Source organism: Puma concolor, chromosome D1 (assembly GCF_028749965.1).
Source record: "Puma concolor isolate L17-30 chromosome D1, mPumCon1.1.hap2, whole genome shotgun sequence".
NCBI lineage: Eukaryota > Metazoa > Chordata > Mammalia > Carnivora > Felidae > Puma > Puma concolor.
The window spans coordinates 54,726,224-54,750,061 of record NC_141676.1 but is presented as its reverse complement, the minus strand read 5'-3'; the positions used below and the strand labels follow the sequence as shown (position 1 = coordinate 54,750,061).

Here is a 23,838-nt window from a genome sequence, read left to right as displayed (position 1 = left end):
TGAAAATATACCCTTACATTTTGAATGAATATTGGCCTTCTTTAGTCCTTAGGAGAAGAACTTTTCAGATTCCCATTCTATTCCTCAAATTTACCTTATCTTCAGAAACAGGCAGTGTATCCTCACCCAACACTTGCAAAGTATTAATCTCTTCAAATGTTATAATATGCCATTTTAAAATCATCTTTTGCATGAAATTTAAGAGTGTGATCTCCAACATGTATTTTATTCTTTAATTTAGTTGTTTCCTCCTCTTTGCCCTTTAGTACTCTATTCCCTTATAAGTACGTATTAGAATTTGTTGAATCACACGTCTACGTAGGGGAGAATTTAATACAATTGAATGTGTATTTGTCACTGAAAAGTGGATGGGATGCTATAAGCAATATGTCTCAGCCCTACCCTTCTTGAATTTTGCTATGACACTGAATGATTATCACCAATGGATTATGAGTAGAATTAATGTATGTTTCTCTCAGGTTATACCTTTTTAAAAGAGGATATGGAATAAGTATTTATTAACAGTAACTAATTTAACTTAATAAAATATTTATTCCAATATTATTTTATCATTTTTTTATTAATCTCTTTAGCTGATACATTTTACCTTATGATAAAGTCTACAAATCCACCATCGCTTTATCATAGCCAGTGTCTGATTTCAGGCACTTACCATCAGCATATATGAGATTGCTGTACATAAAGCTGTAAACTGTCTATGGATAAAGCTGACGTGGAAGAATGCTTCGTAAAGAGGTTTTCTAACTTACAGAAGAAACCAAAGTGTATGGCTCACTTTTGGGACACAAGGGCGAGATGAAACAAGGTTGTGTTAAGGACATGTCCAGATTTGCATCAGTGACTCCTAGAGCAGTTGCAGTACGTATGAGACACCTCCTGGGACACAGTGAACAGAGCTCATCTGTTTCTCTTTTGGAAAAACCAGCCTTTCAAAAAGCAGTTTCAAACCCATGGTGTCCATTAAACAGATGCCAAGGATATGCAGGCAATCAGAGGACGATTTGTGAGAAACCCAGAAAAAAAAAATGGTATATTAACTGAAATTAAATGTTCATATTCAACAATTTCCAGCTTTTAGTTCCTGTTAGGACCCTGGATAGAATGAAGGGACAGGCTGTTTCAAATACCCTTTACTTTTCATTGTTCTATGCCCACGGTATACTCTATCAGGATGTGTAACTTTGTTTTTAGGCTTTTCATGCTTCTTTTCTCCATTTTTTAATTTCACCTGTTTTAAGTACTCCTCATCTTACACACACACACACAAACTAATGTGTATTAGGGGTTTCCTCATATTTAATGATGGACAATCATATCTGAATAAAAATCTCTTCAGTGATTAAAAATAAACACTTACCTATTTTATAGTGCGTACTAACTTCCAAAAACTGGTCTAAGCACATTTTGTGCTGAATCATTTAATTCTTTCTTTACCCTCTGAATTAAATCCTCATAATATGTTACTTTTATAAATGAGAGAACTGAGGCCAGTACTGATTTAAGAATATACCCAAAGACACACAGGTAAAAACTCGTGGTGCTAGATTTTAAACCCAAGCATTCTGATGAAAGACTGAACTTTTCACCACAATGCGATGCTGTTTAATCCAGGTGAAGTTATCCCCCCTGGGAATAATTGCAAATGTCCTGTGTGATGAAAGATATAGGCCACAAGTCCTGTTAATGACCTGAGTATAAAATGAATGTAATTTTTACTTTTAAAGCCCATTTTGCTAATATTCAGTTGGATATGTTGTGTGGACATATTAAGGATTCATCGGAATCACAGTGTTTTGTTTAATTATTGGCTTGATTGAAAGAAATTTCTTTTGGTTATGATTATGACATAAATTGTCATGTAATTATTCCAGAATACATTGTGAGCCACAAAAGATTATTATTCCCCTTATCAGAAGTCTGGACTGCAGGCAACTTGCTGCTGTTATGGCTCATATACACATATTTTAGGTCATAAATACTAGAATTAAAGTTTTCTTAAAGACTTATTAGTTAATAAAAATAAGAGCTTGTGGTTACTGTGAATTGGTAAGCATATTTTTGAAAATTAACCTGACCAGACTGAGAAAGACAAAAACCATATGATTTCACTCATGTGTGGAATCTGAAAAACAAAACAAATGGATAAACAAACAAAAAGTAGAATCAGACCTATAAATACAAAGAACACACTGGTGGTTGCCAGTGGGAAAGTGGATGAGGGGTTGGGCAAAATGGGTGAAGGGGAGCAGAAGATACAGGCTTCCAGGTGTGGAACAAATAAGTAATGGGAATAAAAGCTTCAGCGTAGGGAATATGGTCAATTATATTGTAAGAGCACTGTATGGTGACAGATGGTACCTACACTTGTGGCAAGCATAGTATAACGTATAGAGAAGTTGAATCACTATTTGTAGACCTAAAACTAATGTGACATTGTGTGTCAACCATACTCAAAGAAAGACCTTAAAAAAATCAATGTTACCACATGATTTGAGAGTTTTTATATTCTGATAATACTTATTTATTATCCCACATTTGGAGATGTAACATAAATACTATAGAAACAATTTAATCTTAAAATACATAGAAAATAACAAAATTGGTAACATATATTAGATGTTTTCCATGTGTCACTCTTTGATAATATTCCGATTTGGTTTCATGTCAAATAGCTTGTACACTGAAAACATAAGTTTATATAAGGTAATTTTTTAAGTAAATGTACAGCAACAACTATGCCTGCTGCAAGGCACAGGGGAGCCCAAAAGGAACAGTTGGATTACTCTCAGTTATTCATATGGTAGCCGTAACTTTTGATAATCATGTTACACCAATTAGGACTGGTATTTACATATTTTAGTTTCCAGAAATCTTCTTGCTTGGGAAGAAGAGACCAACCACTCGGTCACGAATCTGCTTGGTCTTGACGCCATACACCAGGGGATTGACTGCGGGAGGCACCAAAAGATACAAACTCGCAAAAATTATATGAATGCTTGGAGGTACCTTCTTGCCAATGCGGTGAGTTAGGAAACTAAACAGTGCAGGGGTGTAGGAGACAAGTATAGTGCACACATGGGCAGCACAGGTGCCCAGCGCTTTCGAGCGGGCATTCTGGGAAGACAGCTGGAAGACTGCCTGGAGGATTTTGGTATAGGATGCGGCTATGAGCCCTAGGTCCCACACCATCACTGAAAGGGCCACAGAGATTCCGTACACTCTATTAATGAGGGTGTTGGCACTGGCCAACTTCACCACAGCCATGTGCTCACAGTAGGCATGACTGATGACATATTTAGTATAATATGGTAGCCTTTTAATAAGAAGAGGACCTGGAAAAACCATAAGGATAGCTCTGGTCATACCAGCTAGACCCATTTTAATGACCATTGGTGTTGTCAGGATGGTTGTATAACGCAATGGGATACAAATAGCTACATAGCGGTCAAAGGCCATGGCAACCAAGAGGGATGATTCAATTATGCAGAATGTGTGAATGAAATACAACTGTGTCAGGCAGGTGTCAAAGTCAATCCAATGTGCATCCATCCAGAAGATACCAAGCATCTTGGGGGCCGTGGAAGAGGCAAGAGCCATGTCATTCACTGCCAGCATACAAAGGAAGAAATACATAGGCTGGTGGAGGCTTGGTTCTAGTTTGATGGTGATGATGATTACACTGTTCCCCAGCAGGGCCAGGGCAAACAGGAGGCAGACGGGGATGCCAATCCAGTAGTGAAAATCTTGCAAACCAGGAATACCAACCAGGAAAAAAGATGAGATGTAGCGATGTGTAGCATTGTCTGCCATGTTAGAACTGGAGACTTTGCATGCTCAGATACAAAATAGCCAGACTAATCCCTATGCATAGAAAGCAGGTTGACAGAATGATTGGTTCTGTGTATGGAGATTCCATGCATACTAAAATAGTGCATCTAAAGGGCTGACTTTTCTCTGAAACTTCTGTAAGCTGTTGGGTAAATCACTTCACCATTATCTTCATTTGCAAATAAGATCTAGTTAAATTCTTTCTAAATTTTCTCTTCTCTGTCCAATTTTATTCTATTCTACTCTTTCATTTTTATTATCTACTAAGTATACAGGTAGTGACAAAATTTCTGCTTCTTTGTGCCTAGGATTTTTCTGTGTTTGTGATATAAACAGCTTTAAGAAAGGCAAAGACCACTGTTCTTGGGAAATTTTCAATGACGTGTGGAAATGCATGCGGGAATACATAAGCACACACACACGTGTCCATATTTGCAGTCATTTGCAGGTTATGTAAAAGGCATTTATAATTTTAATGATATGGTAGTCCACAGACAACTTAATCAAATAATCAGGAATGCATAACAAGAAATTCAAGCAGTTTAAATATAACCAGAATTCTTGGGAACATTAAAAAGTAATAAACTCTTATTCTCACCCCTGGTTAATGCTTTCTTATTTCAGAAAAGATCTTGAAGATAATCAGAAGGACAGGATATTAGAAGCATGTCTTGAAAGTGAGGACTATCAGCTGAATACAGTAGAAAAACACAAATCTGCCATTAGGGTTTTCACTGCATATTCTCCAGACATCGGGGTTTTTTGGTTTTTGCTTTTGTTTTTTGCAATGGCTATATTCCACAATTTTCTATATAATTCAAAAACAAGAACTTATATGACTGCATTTATCAGCCCATCCAAATTTATTCATATTTTAATGAATATGTTAATTCTATATTAACACTATATTAATAAGGAAAAAATGTTTTTACTGAGCCATCCAAGAAAAGTTAACTTTATTCAACATCTTATAAAGTACCATACTTAAGTTTTAAAAAGATTTACAAGGAAATTAATTTAACATTTTAAATTAGGGGAGAAAAGCTGTAAATCAGTTATGTGCCCTCCAATTTTTTTGGGGGGGGATTTATTTCTTCACTTTTTCAGATAATGTAAATATCTCTATCAACACACATCTTCAGTTAATAGGAATAATGTAAGTCCATTTGGTGTTCTGCCCCCTCTGACTCCTAGCCTTGACCTTGGGTTTGCAACCTGCCTAATGGCAATGAATAGCAAATCAACATCAATCCAGTCCTCCTGGTGTCAGCGCCACAAGCATCTTTTCATGATCCTTTCCTGATCTTGTCTTTTCATTCAGATAACTGCCCTTAACCTTCTTCTGACGATCTAATTTCCTCCCAATATCATAATTTTGGAATGCACTTCCCAGTCTTCATAACATACCTTTTGAAATTTGTAATTGTCCTCAATGGCTGCTCCTGAACTCAACCGATATGAAAGGTCAATAAATATTAATAAATATTCTTATTGACAATGCCTCTATGTTTGAATTTCCACCTAATATCTGTGAGGGAAAAACTTTCTGGTTATAATATGCACATTCTCCTAGCAAGCGCATGCTACTCTGGACCTGAGTAAGTATCTGAGGTGTTTCTTTGTAAGGAAGTGAGAATTCAAATTTTAGTTAATTATTGTAAACATCTCAGAAGAATTTAGAATTTAAACATTATACAAACACCCAGATTTAGTGGATTGCCACATCGGATGTGAGGCCCACAACTTCAGGTAGAGATAAGATACCCTGGGGCAAGAAACTGTGAGTATCGAACATTTAAACTATAAAAAGTAAGTTTAATAAAAAGAGTACTTAATACCTTTACAGGTTTGTCCACGTTCCATGATTTTTCCTCCTCAGTGTAGAACCAAAAATTCAAAAGGACGGTTGGCAGAGAACTAAGTATGCAGCAATCAAAATAATACACCTAGAGGGGCGCCTGGGTGGCGCAGTCGGTTAAGTGTCCGACTTCAGCCAGGTCACCATCTCGCGGTCCGTGAGTTCGAGCCCCGCGTCAGGCTCTGGGCTGATGGCTCAGAGCCTGGAGCCTGTTTCCGATTCTGTGTCTCCCTCTCTCTCTGACCCTCCCCCATTCATGCTCTGTCTCTCTCTGTCCCCAAAATAAATAAACGTTAAAAAAAATTAAAAAAAAAAATAATACACCTAGAAATATAGACATGATTTCTAGCTAGAAAAAATTACATAAAATAAAAAAAATAAGCTTAATTGCTTTGTGATACGTACATACTTACTAACCAGAGTAGGTCTATAGGCATCAGTAAATTTACTTATAAGACAATGTTAAGAGAAAGATGTTAAGTTGTTTCAATTTATAGACAGCCAGGCTCCCTTCAGGGCACTAGAATGTGTAACACAGGGAACCACAGAGAACAAACTCCAAGTACATGTCAGCCTATTCTGAATGAACTCAGCAAGGTTGTTCATTACCTTATATTTAGCAGATTGCCAGGAGGTCAGAAAGTCCCCACACCCTCCTAGTTTCCTGTTAGTTTTGTTTTTGTATCTGTTTCTGAAACATACAGATACAATGTTCCTTCTGCCAGCTGGGTTCTGGCATTTTACCTGCATCTGGGTTAGTTAGCAGAATCCGTTGCCTTCCATCTGCCATTCCAGAGAGGATAGTGGTAGCGGCCATGTAATGCTTTCTGTATGATCTGTCATATATATAAATATGTCCCACACAACATTCACTATTTTCCTGAAAGCTCCCCTACCATCTGTCTGTATCTCATTTGCTGGTAACAGCAACCACACAGTCGTTGAAGCCAAAAATCTCAGAGTTATCCTTGACCCTTTGCCATTTGTAACCTTAATAGTACAATCAAGCAGCTATTACATCTTGACGAATTTAATTATTTGATACCTATCAAATACGGCATGTGCCATCATCTCCATCTCCTTTAGCTGTGACATTCATTAACTTCCATGTAGTCTGTGACCTGGCCCTCTAATTATTCTTCCTATTTCAGGTTTTTCCTTAGTCCATCTTCTCACATGATCAGCTATCTTTCAAAAGTTAGATATGATTAGTTTGCTCCAAATCTCATCTTTGAAAGCATCATCTTATTTTAAAAAATGTTAACTCAGTTTGTCACTTGTGTTTACCTTTTTCAAGCCCCCAATCTTGCCACTGCTTCGCTTCAATGTGTTCCAGAACTTCTAGTAGTTCTGGGATCATACTATACAGTTTTTACTTTTTTATGACTTTAAACTGACCGTACCCTTGGATTTGACTAATTTTTCCCTTATTAGCTTGATAAGCTTTTATCTATCTTTTTAATTCCTGCTGAACATTCTCTGATTCTCTGAAGTGTTTGCTATCTACTTCAAACAGTTAATGACTTCTCCTATGCAATGCTCCTATATCTTTCACACACATTGATGAGCACAAGTGCTACATCTTTTGGTAGCTATTCATTTACACAATTGTTCTAAGTACTCCACTATCACATGAGACACGAAATAAAAGGACCACATATTAAGGACTTGGTGTCCCCAGTGTTTTGCTCACTTCCTGACACAGTGGAAGCAACTAGACTGTCAGTGATTTGACATTAAATGAGATATTCTTTCTGCCAGATAATGTCACATTATAATAGCGTAAAGGTGGTTTTGAATCATGGGTGCACCTTATGTTCTATGTTGGCAAGTAGGAAAACTGGTGGTTCTAGACTTTCTAAATTTCCCTTCATCAACAAATACAGTCCTCCTCCAGCCTAATCAAAGATAGTACATTCTTTTAGTTTTCATCAATACTGTGCTTCCTTTCAAAAAGCAGCATAGAGTGGAAGTGTAACATCACGTCCAAAGGACCCCTATGTGTTAAATCTTAAATGGGTACAGAAGGAATTATTTTGAGACATGGAGAATAGCATTTCATAATTGTTTTTAGTGACAGACATAAATTCAAAACCTACTTCTTTTTCTCTTCATAAAGGAATATATATATATACATATATATAGAATGTATTATGTGTATTACATGTATTATGTGTATATATATATACACACACATAATGTGTGTGTATATATATATATGTATATGTATATATATGTATATAATCTGCATTTTGCTTTCATTCTTTCCAGAAACTACCGTTATTCAAAATTTGCGACCATTCAAGGAACAAATGTATTAAAATAGTTGGGGGGCGCCTGGGTGGCGTAGTCGGTTAAGCGTCCGACTTCAACCAGGTCACGATCTCGCGGTCCGTGAGTTCGAGCCCCGCGTCGGGCTCTGGGCTGATGGCTCGGAGCCTGGAGCCTGTTTCCGATTCTGTGTCTCCCTCTCTCTCTGCCCCTCCCCCGTTCATGCTCTGTCTCTCTCTGTCCCAAAAATAAATTAAAATGTTGAAAAAAAAATTAAAAAAAAATAGTTGAGAGCAACATATATGTGCCAAATCTATATTTTCAGCACCTTAAATGGGGGTAAGGGCTTGAGGAAAAAAACTTACGTGTATTTTGGAAGATAACAAAACCAATTTATCTTTTCCAGCAACAAAAGCCAAAGAAAAGAATGAAACTCAAGTCTTCATCCCATAAAATTCTATCCCATTTTCTATCTTAAAAAAAAAAAAAAAAAAGAGGTGGGGAAAAAATAAAAAGGTGTTTTTCTTACGTAGGTGATTATCTTAAATTGTCGTGATCTGGAGTGTTCATGAGACTCACCCTTGCACTGCTGTATTTCATTTCATGCACTTTCATACCTCCTACTCCAAACAAAGTTCCTCATCAGAACTGATGTCTAACTGGATCTCACCCATATTCGCTGACTTTGCCATATGGCTTGTGTTTTATGTTTCTACTTGCATTGCTGCTATATTAATAGATGAATTTGAAATATATACGCATAGACCCTTTCTAACCCACTGGCCATTCACCATTCCCAGTTTCCTTCCTCCAAAGACAAACTCACTACACTATACGTCATCCCACATGCATTTATCATCATCTACAACTGGACCTCCCCTGAAAACTTAAATTCCAAAAAAACTGCATCTATTCCTCTCTCATACTCTAGCACACAGCATTAATTCTTGCTCTCTAGATAAAAAGATTTTGTGACACATCACTTCAAACTTTTATTCATCAGCATACCCAAATATCTCATTCCATTTGCTTTTTCAGGGACCAAGAACAGGCTATCCCAAGATGGGCCACTTTGGCATGAAGACTACCCTGAGCTGAAGATTATCAAGACCCTACAGGCTCAAGAGAGCCTTCTGTCCCTCCATTAAGTACCTACAACAATCTAAACTGGAAGCCTCTCCCAGAATATGGGTTATTAACAGAGAAGGATTTTATCTGAGCTATCTGTATGGCAGGGCAAATATCTAATTACCAAACATCTGTTCTTTTTCTTATTGTCCTGTGAACTGCATTCTTCCCTCTGAAGTCCCAGACCCCTAAGACCGTCTCTTTAGTTCAAGGTAGCTTTTAGACCTCATTGTACCTGACTGTCTCTGGAATTTCCATGTCTGTATGGATTCCCTGTATGCACACTATTATATTTGGTTTTCTCCTGTTAATCTGTCTCATGTCAATTTGATATTTATTCCAGCTAAAAGGACTCTTGAAGGGGACAGGAATCCTTCCTCCTGGGCACTTTCCTTCTCATCCATTTTGCAGTTCTCCCACTTTGTTTCCAACTCTTTTGCTTCTGTGCCTGAGATATGGAGCACTACTGGGGAAATTATAGCTGTAGGGATTAGTATTACTTAAACTGTATCTCAGTTTTGTAAACTCTAAAATGTGGGTAGTAAAAATATATTTCATTTTATTGTGTTGTTTTGAGGAGTATATAACCTAATTATAGGAAATGTTTAGTCAGCCACCTGGCGCATGGTAATCACCTAACAAGTGCTAGCTAATATTATGAGAAATGCTATTCAAAGAATAGCATTCCACAGGTAGAAACTCTGACTATGACACTCAATAGGTATTTGATTTCCACCTCATAAAAACTATGCCTTTGTTTCTTTAACAGTGTGACAGAATAACAATAGGAAGCACTCATTCAACTGGTTTCTACAAGAATTGAACAAGACTATTCACATAAATAAGACCATATTAACATAATTAAAAACTGGCATTTAGAAAAGTGGCTGGAACATAGTCAACACTCACAAATGTTACCTATTAATAAGTTTAATTGACTTACACTTACTGTGTTGTCCTTGTACCAGATTGGATACTTGCTGCTTAGAAGGGAAAAGTGTTAAGGATTATAAATTTCCTGAGAATTCCTATTCGACTTGCAAACACTCTTAAATTATATTCACTTCCACCACTCCCATCCAAAGACATCAAAGACATGAGAGAAGGAATCCTTCTCCATGTCCTTGGTTAATGATCCACTCATCTATCCTCCAAACCAGTAATCTGCTCTTAGACAGATTCACTAAACCGATAACCTGTGTCCTCTTAAATTTGAACTTCCTCACCACTGTATCCTCTTAGTTCATTGCATTAACTTTAAAACTCACTAATGTTTTGCTGTTCTCCATTTACTTCAGCTGATTTCTGACACATTTCTTGGAAGAAAATGGAAAATTCCTTATTTCTTAACATTAGTGTGGTGCCCCCTACAGATAAGAAAACTGCTTTTGCAAAGTTGGTTAACAATCACTTAAAAATGAATGAGACTATCCCTGACTTGTTTGTGACCACTTATTTTCATGTTCATCTCTTTCATGAGACTGTGAGCATCATACAAATAAAGATACTGAAACTCAGTAAACTGCTAATAAATTCTGAGTGCAAACAGTATGTTTTCGTACCTCCTCAGCAGTCTTAAGTAGTTCCCATATTTTTGTCCTGTAATTCCTGCCTCTGACCCACTAGAGATGGCCAATAGCTCCATAGTCATCTACTACTTCTGCTCTTCACTTTCTTCAACTGCTTTCTGAAAATAGAATCCTTTAACATTGTGACCACCATGAGTTACACAACCAGAAACCAGTATGTAGTAGGAGGTTCTTAGACCCTTGCGTAAAAAGAAAAAAGAATTAGTACTTTTTTAACATTGGAGAATATTCCCCCCTTATTCTCTAGTACCAGATCACATTACTCCTCCTGTCTCTTGGAAACATGTATTGTGATTTCTCTGCCTAAATATCTTCTTTTCCCGTTTGACTGCCACCTGCTTGATCTAAAATAATACCTCATATAATGACATGAATTCTTGTTCTCTGCAAATCTTCAAATGATGATTTGCCATTGCCATGTCCAGACAAAACCACTTACCTAGGAATGGTTAAAAGGTATGACGGTGGTGACTTCAGGGGCACTGAGGCCTCTGCGGGCAAGATGGTATCCATGGCTGCCTTGCAATGGGTTATTACGATGTTCAAGGGTCTCATAAGGTTTTGGAAAGCCAAGAAGTCCTCTGATTATATACACAGGAGACATCAAGATGGAGGGAAAATAAGACAGGCCAAAACTATGCACAGACATATTAACACTAGGGCAGACATAGAACACTGGGACTCCCCAGAGTTCATGTGTGGATAAAGCTCATATGTTTCTATTTTGTCTCTACAGAGACAGGCTTAAAATGCCCAGTGTCCCTGGACTGTTAATCAAATGATTAGTCCATATAGAATTTTGTAAGAAGACCAAGAAATAAAAATGACCTTAGTGTAGACAGTCTGACAATTCCTATTGACTCGGGAAATAATAAGGTCTGAATTGGTTATGATCCAGGCTATTTCAAGATCCCCATTTTATTATTCTTTTCTCTTGTTCCATTTACTGTGACATGATATCCATATGTGTGGTTACTTTGTAATTCTTCTCACCATGTTCATGGGTCCTCATACACACTCACAGACTCCGGTGTATTCTCTGTTCTCTTATCAGTTTTTCACAAATTATATTTTCATTGCTCGGGATTTTAAGCCTCTGATATTTTCTGGTTTAATATGGTAAAAAATGATACTTCAAATATTCATAGATTTCAGACACTGCATTTCTTCTATTCCTAATGCAGCTGAGCATCCTTGCATATGCTGGAGGGTCACCGTAATGTCATTTGTGTTTTTTTTCTCATGTTAAGTAGTTGTTTTCACTTATTGACTAATTTTATTGTTCCTTTTGAGTTTTTCTTGTTGATTTTCAGGTTCTTCTTACATATTCTAACCTAAAACTAGTGATAAATTCTGCCAATGACTTCTAATTGGGTTTTATGTGTTAACATTGTCCATAATGCCTTTACCTGAAAAAGAAAATCCTTCACTTCAATGTAAAGTCATCCAAATTTTGCCTATTTTTTAAATAGTTCACCCTGATTTTAACATTTTCCCCACCTCTTCCCTTGGACTTTAACCCCTAAGATCTATTTTTGAACTCATTTCATGCTTAATCTCTGAAAATCTAGAATAATGACCCTATACCTAAGTGTTGGCTGCTCACCCTCCTTCTTTCCCCACTTGGATTCTGCATGGTGTCTCACTCCTGGCTTTTTTCAGCCTGGCACATTTCACCCTCTGAACACTAGTTTTATCATTTTCCTTAAAAATTCACCACAATTCATTCTTTCTTTCCATTTCTTGTTCTTGTTCTTTTCTATTTGTGAGCCAGTGCCATTAACTTCAAAATAACCTTGAAAGTGCATAAAAGTAATTATCTTTCATATTCTCCACAACATTCATATCATCTTGTCCATCTATCCCGGTGTGGTTATCCCTCCTGTGAATAATATGAATGTTCTCTGAAATGAAAGTAACAGGTCTCTGGGCAATGTTAATAAATTTTATTGCAAGAAAACAATCAACAAAACTAAAAGACAACCCTTGGAGTGGGAGCAGATATTTGCAAATGGCATCTGATAAAATCCATAAAGAACTTATCAAACTTAACACTCAAAAAACAAATAATCCAGTGAAGAAATGGGCAGAAGACATGATAGACATTTCCCCAAAGAAGACAGACAGATAGCAACAGACACATGAAAAGATGCTCAATATCACTGATCATTAGGGATATAGAAATCAAAACTGGTAAGATACTACCTCACACCTGTCAGAATGGCTAAAATTAACAACAAAAGAAACAACAGATGTTGGTCAGGATGTGGAAAAAAGGTGAACCCTCTTACACTGTTGGTAGGAATGCAAACTGGTGCAGCCACTCTGGAAAACAGTACAGACGTTTCTCAAAAAGTTAATAATAGAACTACCCTACGACCCAGCAAATGCACTACCAGGTATTTACCCAAAGGATACAAAAGTACTGATTCAAAAGGGCACATGCTCCCCAATGTTTATAGCAGCGCTATCAACAATAGCCAAATTATGGAAATAGCCCAAATGTCCATCAGCTGAATGGATAAAGAAGATGTGAGGTATATATAGATATAGGTATAGATATAGATATATGATTATTACAATGTATTATTATAATTATATATATACATATATTATGTATATATATAATGGAATATTAGCCATAAAAATGAAATCTTTGACATCTACAACCACATGGATGGAGGTGGAGTGTATTATGCTAAGCAAAACAAGTCAGTCAGAGAAAGGCAAATGTCATATGATTTCTCTCATATGTAGAATTTAAGAAACAAAACAGATGAACACAGAGGAAGGAGAAAAAGGAGAGGGAGGCAAACCATAAGTGACTCTTAACTATAGAGAAAAAAATGAGGGTTGCTTGGAGAGGTAGGCAGGGGATGAGGTAGATGGGTGATGGGTATTAAGGAGGGCACTTGTGATGAGCGCTGGGTGTTACCTGTAAGTGATGAGTCACTAAATTCTACTCCTGAAAACAATTTTACACTATATGCTAAGTAGAATTTTAATAAAAACTTTAAGAAAAAAAAGAAAACATGTACTTCAGTTGCATAAAGATGTAGTTTCTAGTCTATTTAAATATAAAGACATGCTTTGGGTTAAGTTTTTTTATCGACTCACATAAGGAATAATTTTGCTTTCAGTAATTGTATATCGAAAAAACACATTATGAAAAATACAGTGGTAACAATGTAATAATGAATGAGCTGCATATTATCAATCATAGCATTTATATACCTTGAAAAACACTCATATGCATGTAAAATTGTATTCAAACAATCTGCAAAAGATGCTTGATAAATGCTTGGACTCATGCATCACTTGCAGTGAGTTTATTGCTCTCTAGGCCTCAGGAGTCCATAGGTTGGGAACCACTGTTATAATGGATTTTTTTTGTCTTCTTGATCTCTGCCTTTCATCACCCCCCAAATTTTATTTTCCTCCTTCTACTTAATTATCAATAAGTCTATTTTGGCATTGTATTAAATAAATAAATAAATAAATAAATAAATAAATAAATAAATATTATAGCAAAATAAATGTGATAGCCTAATTTTATGCCCATAGAACCAAAATCATTTTGAATAAGTGATACGTGGTCTTTGGGTTTGAGAGGAATCAAGATGTTCTGTGACAATTATTGCTCTAAATGAAAGAAATTGGTCTTGATTATAATTATATCTGAGTTTGGTTTTACATAAGTTACCATATAACTCTACTAGGTTATGTTGCAAGCCACGCGGAGCTAGTATATTTCTTGACAGACATTTAGACCAAAATCAGCTTCTTCCATTTAGCTCACATGGACATAACTTTAATTAATGAAAATGGAGACTCACGTTTGCATCCAAAGACATTTGAGGTAATCATATCTAAATACCCTGTGGTGCTTACCATGACAGAACATTTTGTCTCAATTTTTAAAGCTATTCTGTGACCAGTGTTCACTTGCCACAAATAAAGTGTTGACTATACCAGGGGCTCCTGGGTGACTCAGTCGGTCAAATGTCCAACTCTTGATTTCCACTCAGGTCATGATCTCACAGTTGGTGAGTTTGAGCCTTAGGTCAAGTTCTATGCTGAAAATGTGGAGCCTGCCTAGGAATCCCTCTCTCTCTCTTTCTCTGTCTCTCTTTCTCTGTCTCTTTCTCTCTCAAAATAAATAAATATTCAAAAAATTTTTAATAAAAAATAAAAATATAGAGTGTTGGATGTCTTAGAGCCCAGAGGTAAATTTACTCCAAAAAATTATTCCATCAATTATTTACTAAAATTAAATATAAGCTAAGTTTCTTGAGAAATCTTATTGACAATGATTAACCTTAAATTTATTCAGCCAAGATTTAGTGATGTGTGGAACTGTTTCTGTAACAAACTAAAGCCTTATTCTGATTTCTTTCTGTTGTTCCATTTTGTCATCATGGAAATATAGAATATATTTAGAACAAGAATAGTGAATTGTAGAGTTCATTTAATTAAAACTTTTTGTTAATATTTTGGGAAATAACATGGAATGGCTCTTCAATACATTAAAATAAAGAGTATATCTTGACAATTTTATTGTCATAAAATTAATAAATATTAGCTACTGAAACACAAAGGTATACAAGTTATAGAATAGCATTTATTTTAACAGCTCCCCATCTACCCTAAATAAGAGATTGTGGTGTTCAAATATGTGATATTTATCTCCAAAAATCTTTTGCTGACTTACACTCATATTAAAAGCATAAACGAGCTTCTGTATCTTAACAAGTTCGGCAACACTAGATCCTGATAACTGTAATTTATTTTTCCAGTAGTGTATCAAATATTAAATTGTATTTGACCTATTATTTTAAATGTTGTAGTCATTTAATTTATTTATTTGTATTTAATTTTATTTTTTATTTTTTTAAATTTACATCCAAATTAGTTAGCATATAGCGAAACAATGATTTCAGGAGTAGATTCCTTAATGCCCCTTACCCATTTAGCCCATCCCCCCTCCCAAAACCCTTCCAGCAACCCTGTTTGTTCTCCATATTTAAGAGTCTCTTCTGTTTTGTCCCCCACCCTGTTTTTATATTATTTTTGTTTCCCTTCCCTGATGTTCATCTGTTTTGTCTCTTAATGTCCTCATATGAGAGAAGTCATATGATTTTTGTCTTTTGTCTGACTGACTAATTTCACTTAGCATAATACCCTCCATTTCTATCCACAAAGTTGTAAATGGCAAGATTTCATTCTTTTGGATTGCCGAGTAATACCCTATTGCCCTATTGTGTATGTGTGTGTGTGTATATATATATATATATATATATATATATATATATATACCACATGGATGGATTAAGAAAATGTGGTATATACCACATTTTCTTAATCCATTCGTCCATCGATGGACATTGGGGCTCTTTCCATACTTTGGCTATTGTTGATAGTGCTGCTATAAACATGGGGGTGTCCCTTTGAAACAGCACATCTGTATCCCTTGGATAAATGCTTAGTAGTGCAATTTCTGGGTGGTAGGGTGGTTCTATTTTTAGTTTTTTGAGGAACCTTCATACTGTTTTCCAGAGAGGCTGCACCAGCTTGCATTCCCACCAACAATGCAAAAGAGATCATTGTTCTCTGCATCCTCACCAACATCTGTTGTTGCCTTAGTTGTTAATGTGAGCCATTCTGACAGGTGTGAGGTGATATCTCATTGTGGTTTTGATTTGTATTTCTTTGATGATGAGTGATGAGCATTTTTTCATGTGCTGTTTGGCCATCTGGATGTCTTCCTTGGAGAAGTGTCTATTCATGTCTTTTGCCCATTTCTTCACTGGATTATTTGTTTTTGGGTGTTGAGTTTCATAAGTGCTTTATAGATTTTGGATACTAACCCTTTAACTGATATGTCATTTGCAAATATCTTCCCCCATTCTGTCAGTTGTCTTTTAGTTTTGCTGATTGTTTCCTTCGCTGTGCGGAAGCTTTTTATTTTGATGAGGTCCCAGTAGTTCATTTTGGCATTTGTTTCCCTTGCCTTGGGAGACGTGTTGAGTAAGAAGTTGCTGTGGGCAAGATCAAAGAGGTTTTTGCCTGCTTTCTCCTTGAGAATTTTGATGGCTTCCTGTCTTACATTTAGGTCTTTCATCCATTTTTAGTTTATTTTTGTGAGTGGGGTAAGAAAGTGGTCCAGGTTCATTCTTCTGCATGTTGCTGTCCAGTTTTCCCAGCACCACTTGCTGGAGAGACTGTCTTTATTCCACTGGATATTCTTTCCTGCTTTGTCAAAGATAGGTTGGCCACACATTTGTGGGTCTATTTCTGAGTTCTCTATTCTGTTCCATTGATCTGAGTGTCTGCTCTTGTGCCAGTACCATACTGTCTTGATGATTACAGCTTGGTAGTATAGCTTGAAGTCTGGGATTGTGATGCCTCCTGCTTTGGTTTTCTTTTTCAAGATCGCTTTGGCTATTCGGGGTCTTTTCTGGTTCCATACAAATTTTAGGATTATTTGTTCTAGCTCTGTGAAGAATGCTGGTGTTACTTTGGTAGGGATTGCACTGAATATGTAAATTGCTTTTGGTAGTATCAACAGTTTAACAATATTTGTTCTTCCTATCCAGGAACATCGAATCATTTTCCATTTTTTTGTGTCTTCTTCAATCTCTTTCATAAGCTTTCTATAGTTTTCAGTGTGTAGATATTTCACCTCTTTGGTTAGATTTATTCCTAGGTATTTTAAGTTTTTTTGTGCAACTGTAAATGGGATTGATTCCTTGATTTCTCTTTCTGTCGCTTCATTGTGGGTATATAGGAATGCAACCGATTTCTGTGCATTGATTTGATATCTTTCAACTTTGCTGAATTCATGAATCAATTCCAGAAGTTTTTTTGTAGAATATTTTGGGTTTTCCATATAGAGTATCATGTCATCTGCAAAGACTGAAAGTTTGACCTCCTCCTGGACGATTCGGATGCCTTTTATTTCTTTGTGTTGTCTGATTGCAGAGGCTAAGACTTCCAATACTATGTTGAATAACAGTGGTGAGAGTGGACATCCCTGTCTCGTTCCTGACCTTAGGGAGAAAGCTCTCAGTTTTTCCCATTGAGGATGATATTGGTGTTGGGTCGCTCATATATGGCTTTTATGATCTGGAGGTATGCTCCTTCTATCCCTACTTTTTTGAGGGTTTTTATGAAGAAAGGATGCTGTATTTTGTCAAATGCTTACTCTGCATCTATTGAGAGGATCATATGGTTCTTGTCCTTTTTTTTATAGATGTGATGAATCACGTTAATTGTTTTGCAGATATTGAACCAGCCCTGCATCCCAGGTATAAATCCCACTTGGTCGTGGTGAATAATTTTTTTAATGTATTGTTGGAGCCAGTTGGCTAATATCTTGTTAAGGATTTTTGCATCCATATTCATGAGGGAAATTGGTCTATTGTTCTCCTTTTTAGTGGGGTCTCTGTCTGGTTTTGGAACCCAGGTAATGCTGCCCTCAGACAAAGAGTTTGGAGGTTTTCCTTCCATTTCTATTTTTTGGAACAGCTTCAAGAGAATAGGTGTTAACTCTTCCTTAAATGTTTGGTAGAATTCCCCTGGAAAGCCATCTGGCCCTGGACTCTTGTTTTTTGGCAGATTTTTGATTACTAATTCGATTTCCGTACTGGTTATGGATCTGTTCAAATTTTCTATTTCTTCCTGTTTCAGTTTTGGTAATGTATATGTTTCTAGGAATTTGTCCATTTCTTCCAGATTACCCATTTTATTGGCATATAATTGTCTTAATATTCTCTTATTATTGTTTTTATTTCTGTTGGGTTGGTTGTGATCTTTCCTCTTTCATTCCTGATTTTATTTGAGTTCTTTCCTTTTTCTTCTTGATCAAACTGGCTAATGGTTTATCAATTTTGTTAATTCTTTCAAACAACCAGCTTCTGGTTTCATTAATTTGTTCTACTGTTTTTTTGGTTTCAATAGCATTAATTTCTGCTCCAATCTTTATTATTTCCTGTCTTCTGCTGGTTTGGGGTTTTATTTGCTGTTCTTTTTCTAGCTCCTTAAGGCGTAAGGTTACGTTGTATATTTGAGATATTTCTTCCTTCTTTAGGAAGGCCTGGATTGCTATATACTTTCCTCTTATGACTGCCTTTGCTACATCCCAGAGGTTTGGGGTTGTGGTGTTATCGTTTTCAGTGACTTCCTTATACTTTTTAATTTCCTCTTTAACTGCTTGCTTAGCCCATTCATTCTTTAGTAGGATGTTCTTCAGTCTCCAAGTATTTGTTACCTTTCCAAATGCTTTCTTGTGGTTGATTTCGAGGTTCATAGTGCTGTAGTCTGAAAATATGCATGGTATGATCTCGATCTTTTTGTACTTACTTAGGGTTGATTTGTGTCCCGGTATATGGTCTATTCTGGAGAATATTCCATGTGCACAGGAGAAGAATGTATATTCTGCTGCTTTAGGATGAAATGTTCTGAATATATCTGTTAAGTCCATCTGGTCTAGTGTGTCATTCAAAGCCAATGTTTCCTTGTTGATTTTTTGATTAGATGATTTGTCCATTGCAGTGAGTGGGATGTTGAAGTCTCCTACTATTAAAGTATTACTACTGATGACTTTCTTTATGTTTGTGATTAATTGATTTATATATTTGGTTGTTCTCACATTTGGCACATAAATGTTTACAATTGTTAGGTGTTCTTGGTCTATAGACCCCTTGATTATGATATAATGCCCTTCTGCATCCCTTGATGCAATCTTTATTTTAAAGTCTAGATTGTCTGATATTAGTATGGCTACTCTGGCTTTCTTTTGCTGACCATTAGCATGATAGATGGTTCTCCGTCCCCTTATTTTCAATCTGAAGGTGTCTTTAGGTCTAAAGTGGGTCTCTTGTAAACAGCCTAGAGATGGGTCTTGTTTTCTTATCTATTCTGTCACCTTATGTCTTTTGATTGGAGCATTGAGTCCATTGATGTTTAGAGTGAGTACTGAAAGATATGAATTTATTGCCATTATGATCCTTGTAGAGTTGGAGTTTCTGGTGGTGTTCTCTGGTCTCTAATCGTTGTTGCTTTTGGTATATAAATATATATACATATATATATATATATATATATATATATATATATATATATATATATATATATATATTTCTTCATCTTTTCTCCTCTCAGAGAGTCCCCCTTAAAATTTCTTGCAGGGCTACTTTAGTGGTCACAAACTCCTTTAATTTTTGTTTGTCTGTGAACTTATCTCCTTCTATTTTGAATGACAGCTTGCTGGATAAAGAATTCTTGGCTGCATATTTTTCTGATTCAGCACACTGAATATATGTTGCAACTCCTTCCTGGCCTGCCAAGTTTCTGTGGATAGGTCTGCTGTAAACCTGATCTGTCTTCCCTTGTAGGTTAAGGACTTTTTCCCCCCCCTTGTTGCTTTTATGATTCTCTCCTTGCCTGAGTATTTTGTGAATTTGACTATCATATGCCTTGTTGATGGTCGGTTTTTGTTGAGTCTCATGGGGGTCCTCTGCGCTTCCTGGATTTTGATGTCTGTGTCTTTCCCCAGGTTAGGAAAGTTTTCTGCTATGATTTTCTCACAAAACACTACTACCCCTATTTCTCTCTCTTCCTCTTCTGGGACCCCTATGATTCTGATGTTGTTCCTTTTGAATGAGTCACTGATTTCTCTAATTCTTAAATCATGCTCTTTTGCCTTAATCTCCCTCTTTTTTTCTGCTTCATTATTCTCTATAAGTTTGTCCTCTATATCTCTGATTCTCTGTTCTGCCTCATCCATCCTTGCTGCTGCTGCATCCATCCATAATTGCAGCTCAGTTATAGCATTTTTAATTTCATTCTGGCTATTTTTTACTTCTTCTATCTCTGCAGAAAGGGATTCTAATCTATTTTCGACTCCAGCTAGTATTCTTATTTTCATGATTCTAAATTCTGGTTCAGACATCTTGCTTGTATCTGTGTTGGTTAAATCCCTGGCTGTTGTTTCTTCGTGCTCTTTCTTTTGGGGTGAATTCCTTCGTTTTGTCATTTTGAAGGGAGAAAAGGAATTAATGAGGTAGAAAAATTGAAATAAAAAAGTAAAATTAAAAAAGTACTGAAATTAAAAATTAAAAACAAACACACACAAAAATTGAATAGATGATGCTAGATCCTAGGTGTGTTTTGGTGTGGGTGTTGAATGTGGTATGACAGATTAGAGGAAAAAAAGGGTGGGGGGAAGAAAATCGTTTGAGAATTTGAAAAAATGAATACACTGACATAGACTAAAATGAGATGATGGGGTAAAATAGAATTTGAAAAAATATACACAAAAGTAAAGAATGTAGTTGAAAAAAATTAAAGAAAAATATTTTTGATAAAAATTAAAAATAAATATGATTTTTTTTATTTTCTGTATTTAAAAAAAAGAAAAGAAATGAAAAGAGAAAAAAAAGATTAAAAAAGAAAAGAAAAAAATTGTTTGAAAATTTGAAAAAGTGAATACACTGTAGTAGAGTAAAATAAAATGAAGGAAGTAAAATCGAATTTGAAAAAATTTACATAGCAGCAAAAAATATAGTAAAAAATTAAAGAAAATATTCTTAATAGAAATTGAAAGTAAAAATGAATTTTTTCTCTCTCTGCATTCAAGAAAAAGAAAAAATGAAAAAGAGAAACAAAGAAAAATAAGGAAATTGTTTGAGAATTTGAAAAGGTGAGTACACGGAAGTGGACTAAAATAAAATGATGGAAGTAAAGTAGAATTTGAAAAAAATTACACAAAAGTAAAAAGTATAGTAATAAAAATTAAATAAATATATTTTTAATAAATATGAAAATAAAAATGAATTTTTTCTCTTTCTCTATTCAAGAAAAAGAAAAGAATTGTAAAAGAGAAAAAGGAAAAAGAAAGAAAATTGAATAGATGAACCTGTTAAAGGATTGAGTAGGACTGAAATTGCTTCGTTTTCCTCTAGAAGTCAGTCCATGTAGCGCTTTATAGTCCATAAATTAAGCTGGTGGTGAGTCTTGTGTTCTTGAAGAGCAATGTTGGCCTAGTTGGGCCGGGCTCAGTGTAACGGCTCTGCTCTCCACTAGGTGGCGCAGCTAGCCTGCTGGTGTGGGTTGTTGTGGTGCTCTTTGGTGCGTATGCGCATAGGCTGGAGCGTTGAAAAATGGCTCCACCCAGCCACACAGTCTGTTCTCCCAGATCAGCAATCGCACACCAGTGTTCTGTCTTCAGCTCTCGTCCACTCCCTGCTTTTTCACTCTCTGTGACCAGGCCCCAAGCAGTACCTCTCTCCCAAGTTTTGTCTCAGATGCAGCTATTTTCCCCAGCCCCTTACTTCCTAAGGACTGCGGCTTTGACCCACTCCGCCCCTCTATGGGAGGGTCTCACCCAGCAATGGCCGAATATCCGCTGCACCCAGGAATGCCTGCTGGATGCTGTTGTTGCTGGTGCCCCAAGACTGTAGTGAGGTGCCAGCCCACCCCAGAAAATGTTCGGGAGACAGTGTAGCAGCAGCACTTCAGGGATTATGGAAAATCACAACACGCATCTGGCACCAGGTTTCACCCTTAATGACCTTGTTACAGCACCAGCGAATGTGGCCATTTTCTGGGGTTTGCTGAGACCAGGTGACTTCAACAGTCTCTACCAAATGTCCTTCCAGCAGTGGAACCACTTTTCCCTGTGTGGCCTCAGAACCTCCCAGCTCCCACTCTGTTCCTGGGGATTCGCCCTTCCCACCAGAGCACCGCCAGGTATTGAGCTGTGGAGTTGCAGCCTTGTGCTTCCCTAGTTTACAGTCTTAATAGAGTTTAAACCCTCTTCTTTCTCCTTTCTCCCTTTTTAGTTTAGTCCCTGCAGCTGATTCCAATTTTCTGCTTTCTCTCCAAGTGCTTTTGGGGAGGAGTGATTTTCCCATATTCTTTCCCCCTCCCCAGTCTCTGTCCTCTCTCTGCCCGAAAAAGAGGTTCCCTACCTTTTGGGGCTTCTTGCTCCTCAAGTTCAGCTCTCCACTCCATGTACCTGCTGAATTCTGTGGTTCAGGTTGTACAGATTGTTGTGTTAATCCTCCAATCAATTTTCTGGGTGTGTAGGATGGTTCAGTGTTGGTCTGGCTGTATTTTATGGACGCGAGACACAAAAAGCTTCCATGCTGTTCCGCCATCTTGGCTCCTCCCTCATATTTCTTATTGTATAAAATTTGTTGCTTTATATGTATTTTATTAATTATAGAAACTACTCCCAAGCATTACTTGAAGTGTTTTTTCTTTATTTGTTTTTATTTATTTATTTATTTATTTTTTGAGGGAGAGTGTGTGTATACGTGAGTAGAGTAAGGGACAGACAGAGAAAGAGAGAGAATCCCAAACAGGAAACACGCTCATCACAGAGCCCTATGCAAGGCTCAATCCCAAGGAACCTTAAGATCATGACCTGAGCCGAAATCACGAACGGGATACTCATCCGACTCAGCCACCCAGGGTCCCCTTAATTCTTTTATCTCTCTGACTTTTAATCTTCCCTAAGAAGCTTTAAAATATTTGTTAAGTTAAAAATATTGCCATTTGTTTAGTCACAGGGCAACTATGGAAATGTTTTAGGAGAATAGATACAGTTACATAAAGAATATATTTCTGTTTCAGGTGTATGCCGTTACAAGCCCCATCAGAGTGTTAATGATTTCTACATGTGTTTATGTGCATTTATATCTACAGGTGCTGCATTTGTGAATGGGATTTGTCATTCTAGTTTGCTTTCTATTGTATTTTTGAATGTAAATAAATGGAAGGCTTATTTTTAGGGTGTGTTATTTGCTAAATGCTTATAATTTCAACAAATTGTTAGAAAAAATTATTGAATATCACATTTAGAATAAGTTTGAAGTAAATAAGAACATTGCCTTCTTCCATTTCATATGAACATTTAAATTAATGTCTGAATTCATTTCTTTGACTAATAAAGGAATACAATTAAATTATCATCCTATAGTGAAAATTCTTTATTTTTTCCATACTTTAAAGAAAATTGTGACATAATCTATGAAAAATCTGTTTTATACACATTGTTGTCTTAAACTCTCTCTCTTCGATTAGTAGTTGAAAGGAAAAAATGTATTCCCTATTCTATTTGGATTGGTGATTCTGTTC

At 36.3% G+C, this 23,838-nt stretch overlaps 1 protein-coding gene across 1 annotated transcript; it reads right to left on the bottom strand.

Annotated features, from left to right (window-relative positions):
• Window positions 1-2,823: 2,823 nt before the first annotated feature.
• On the bottom strand, window positions 2,824-3,831 carry LOC147576724 (olfactory receptor 52P1-like). Its single transcript, XM_086679434.1, has one exon. The coding sequence runs from the start codon at window positions 3,829-3,831 to the stop codon at window positions 2,878-2,880; it is 954 nt and encodes a 317-aa protein (XP_086535560.1). The 3' UTR covers window positions 2,824-2,877.
• Window positions 3,832-23,838: the final 20,007 nt, after the last annotated feature.

What these genes read in the sequence shown, in the direction of transcription:
- LOC147576724 (XM_086679434.1), bottom strand. Translation starts at nt 3,831, where the DNA reads ATGGCAGACAATGCTACACATCGCTACATCTCATCTTTTTTCCTGGTT.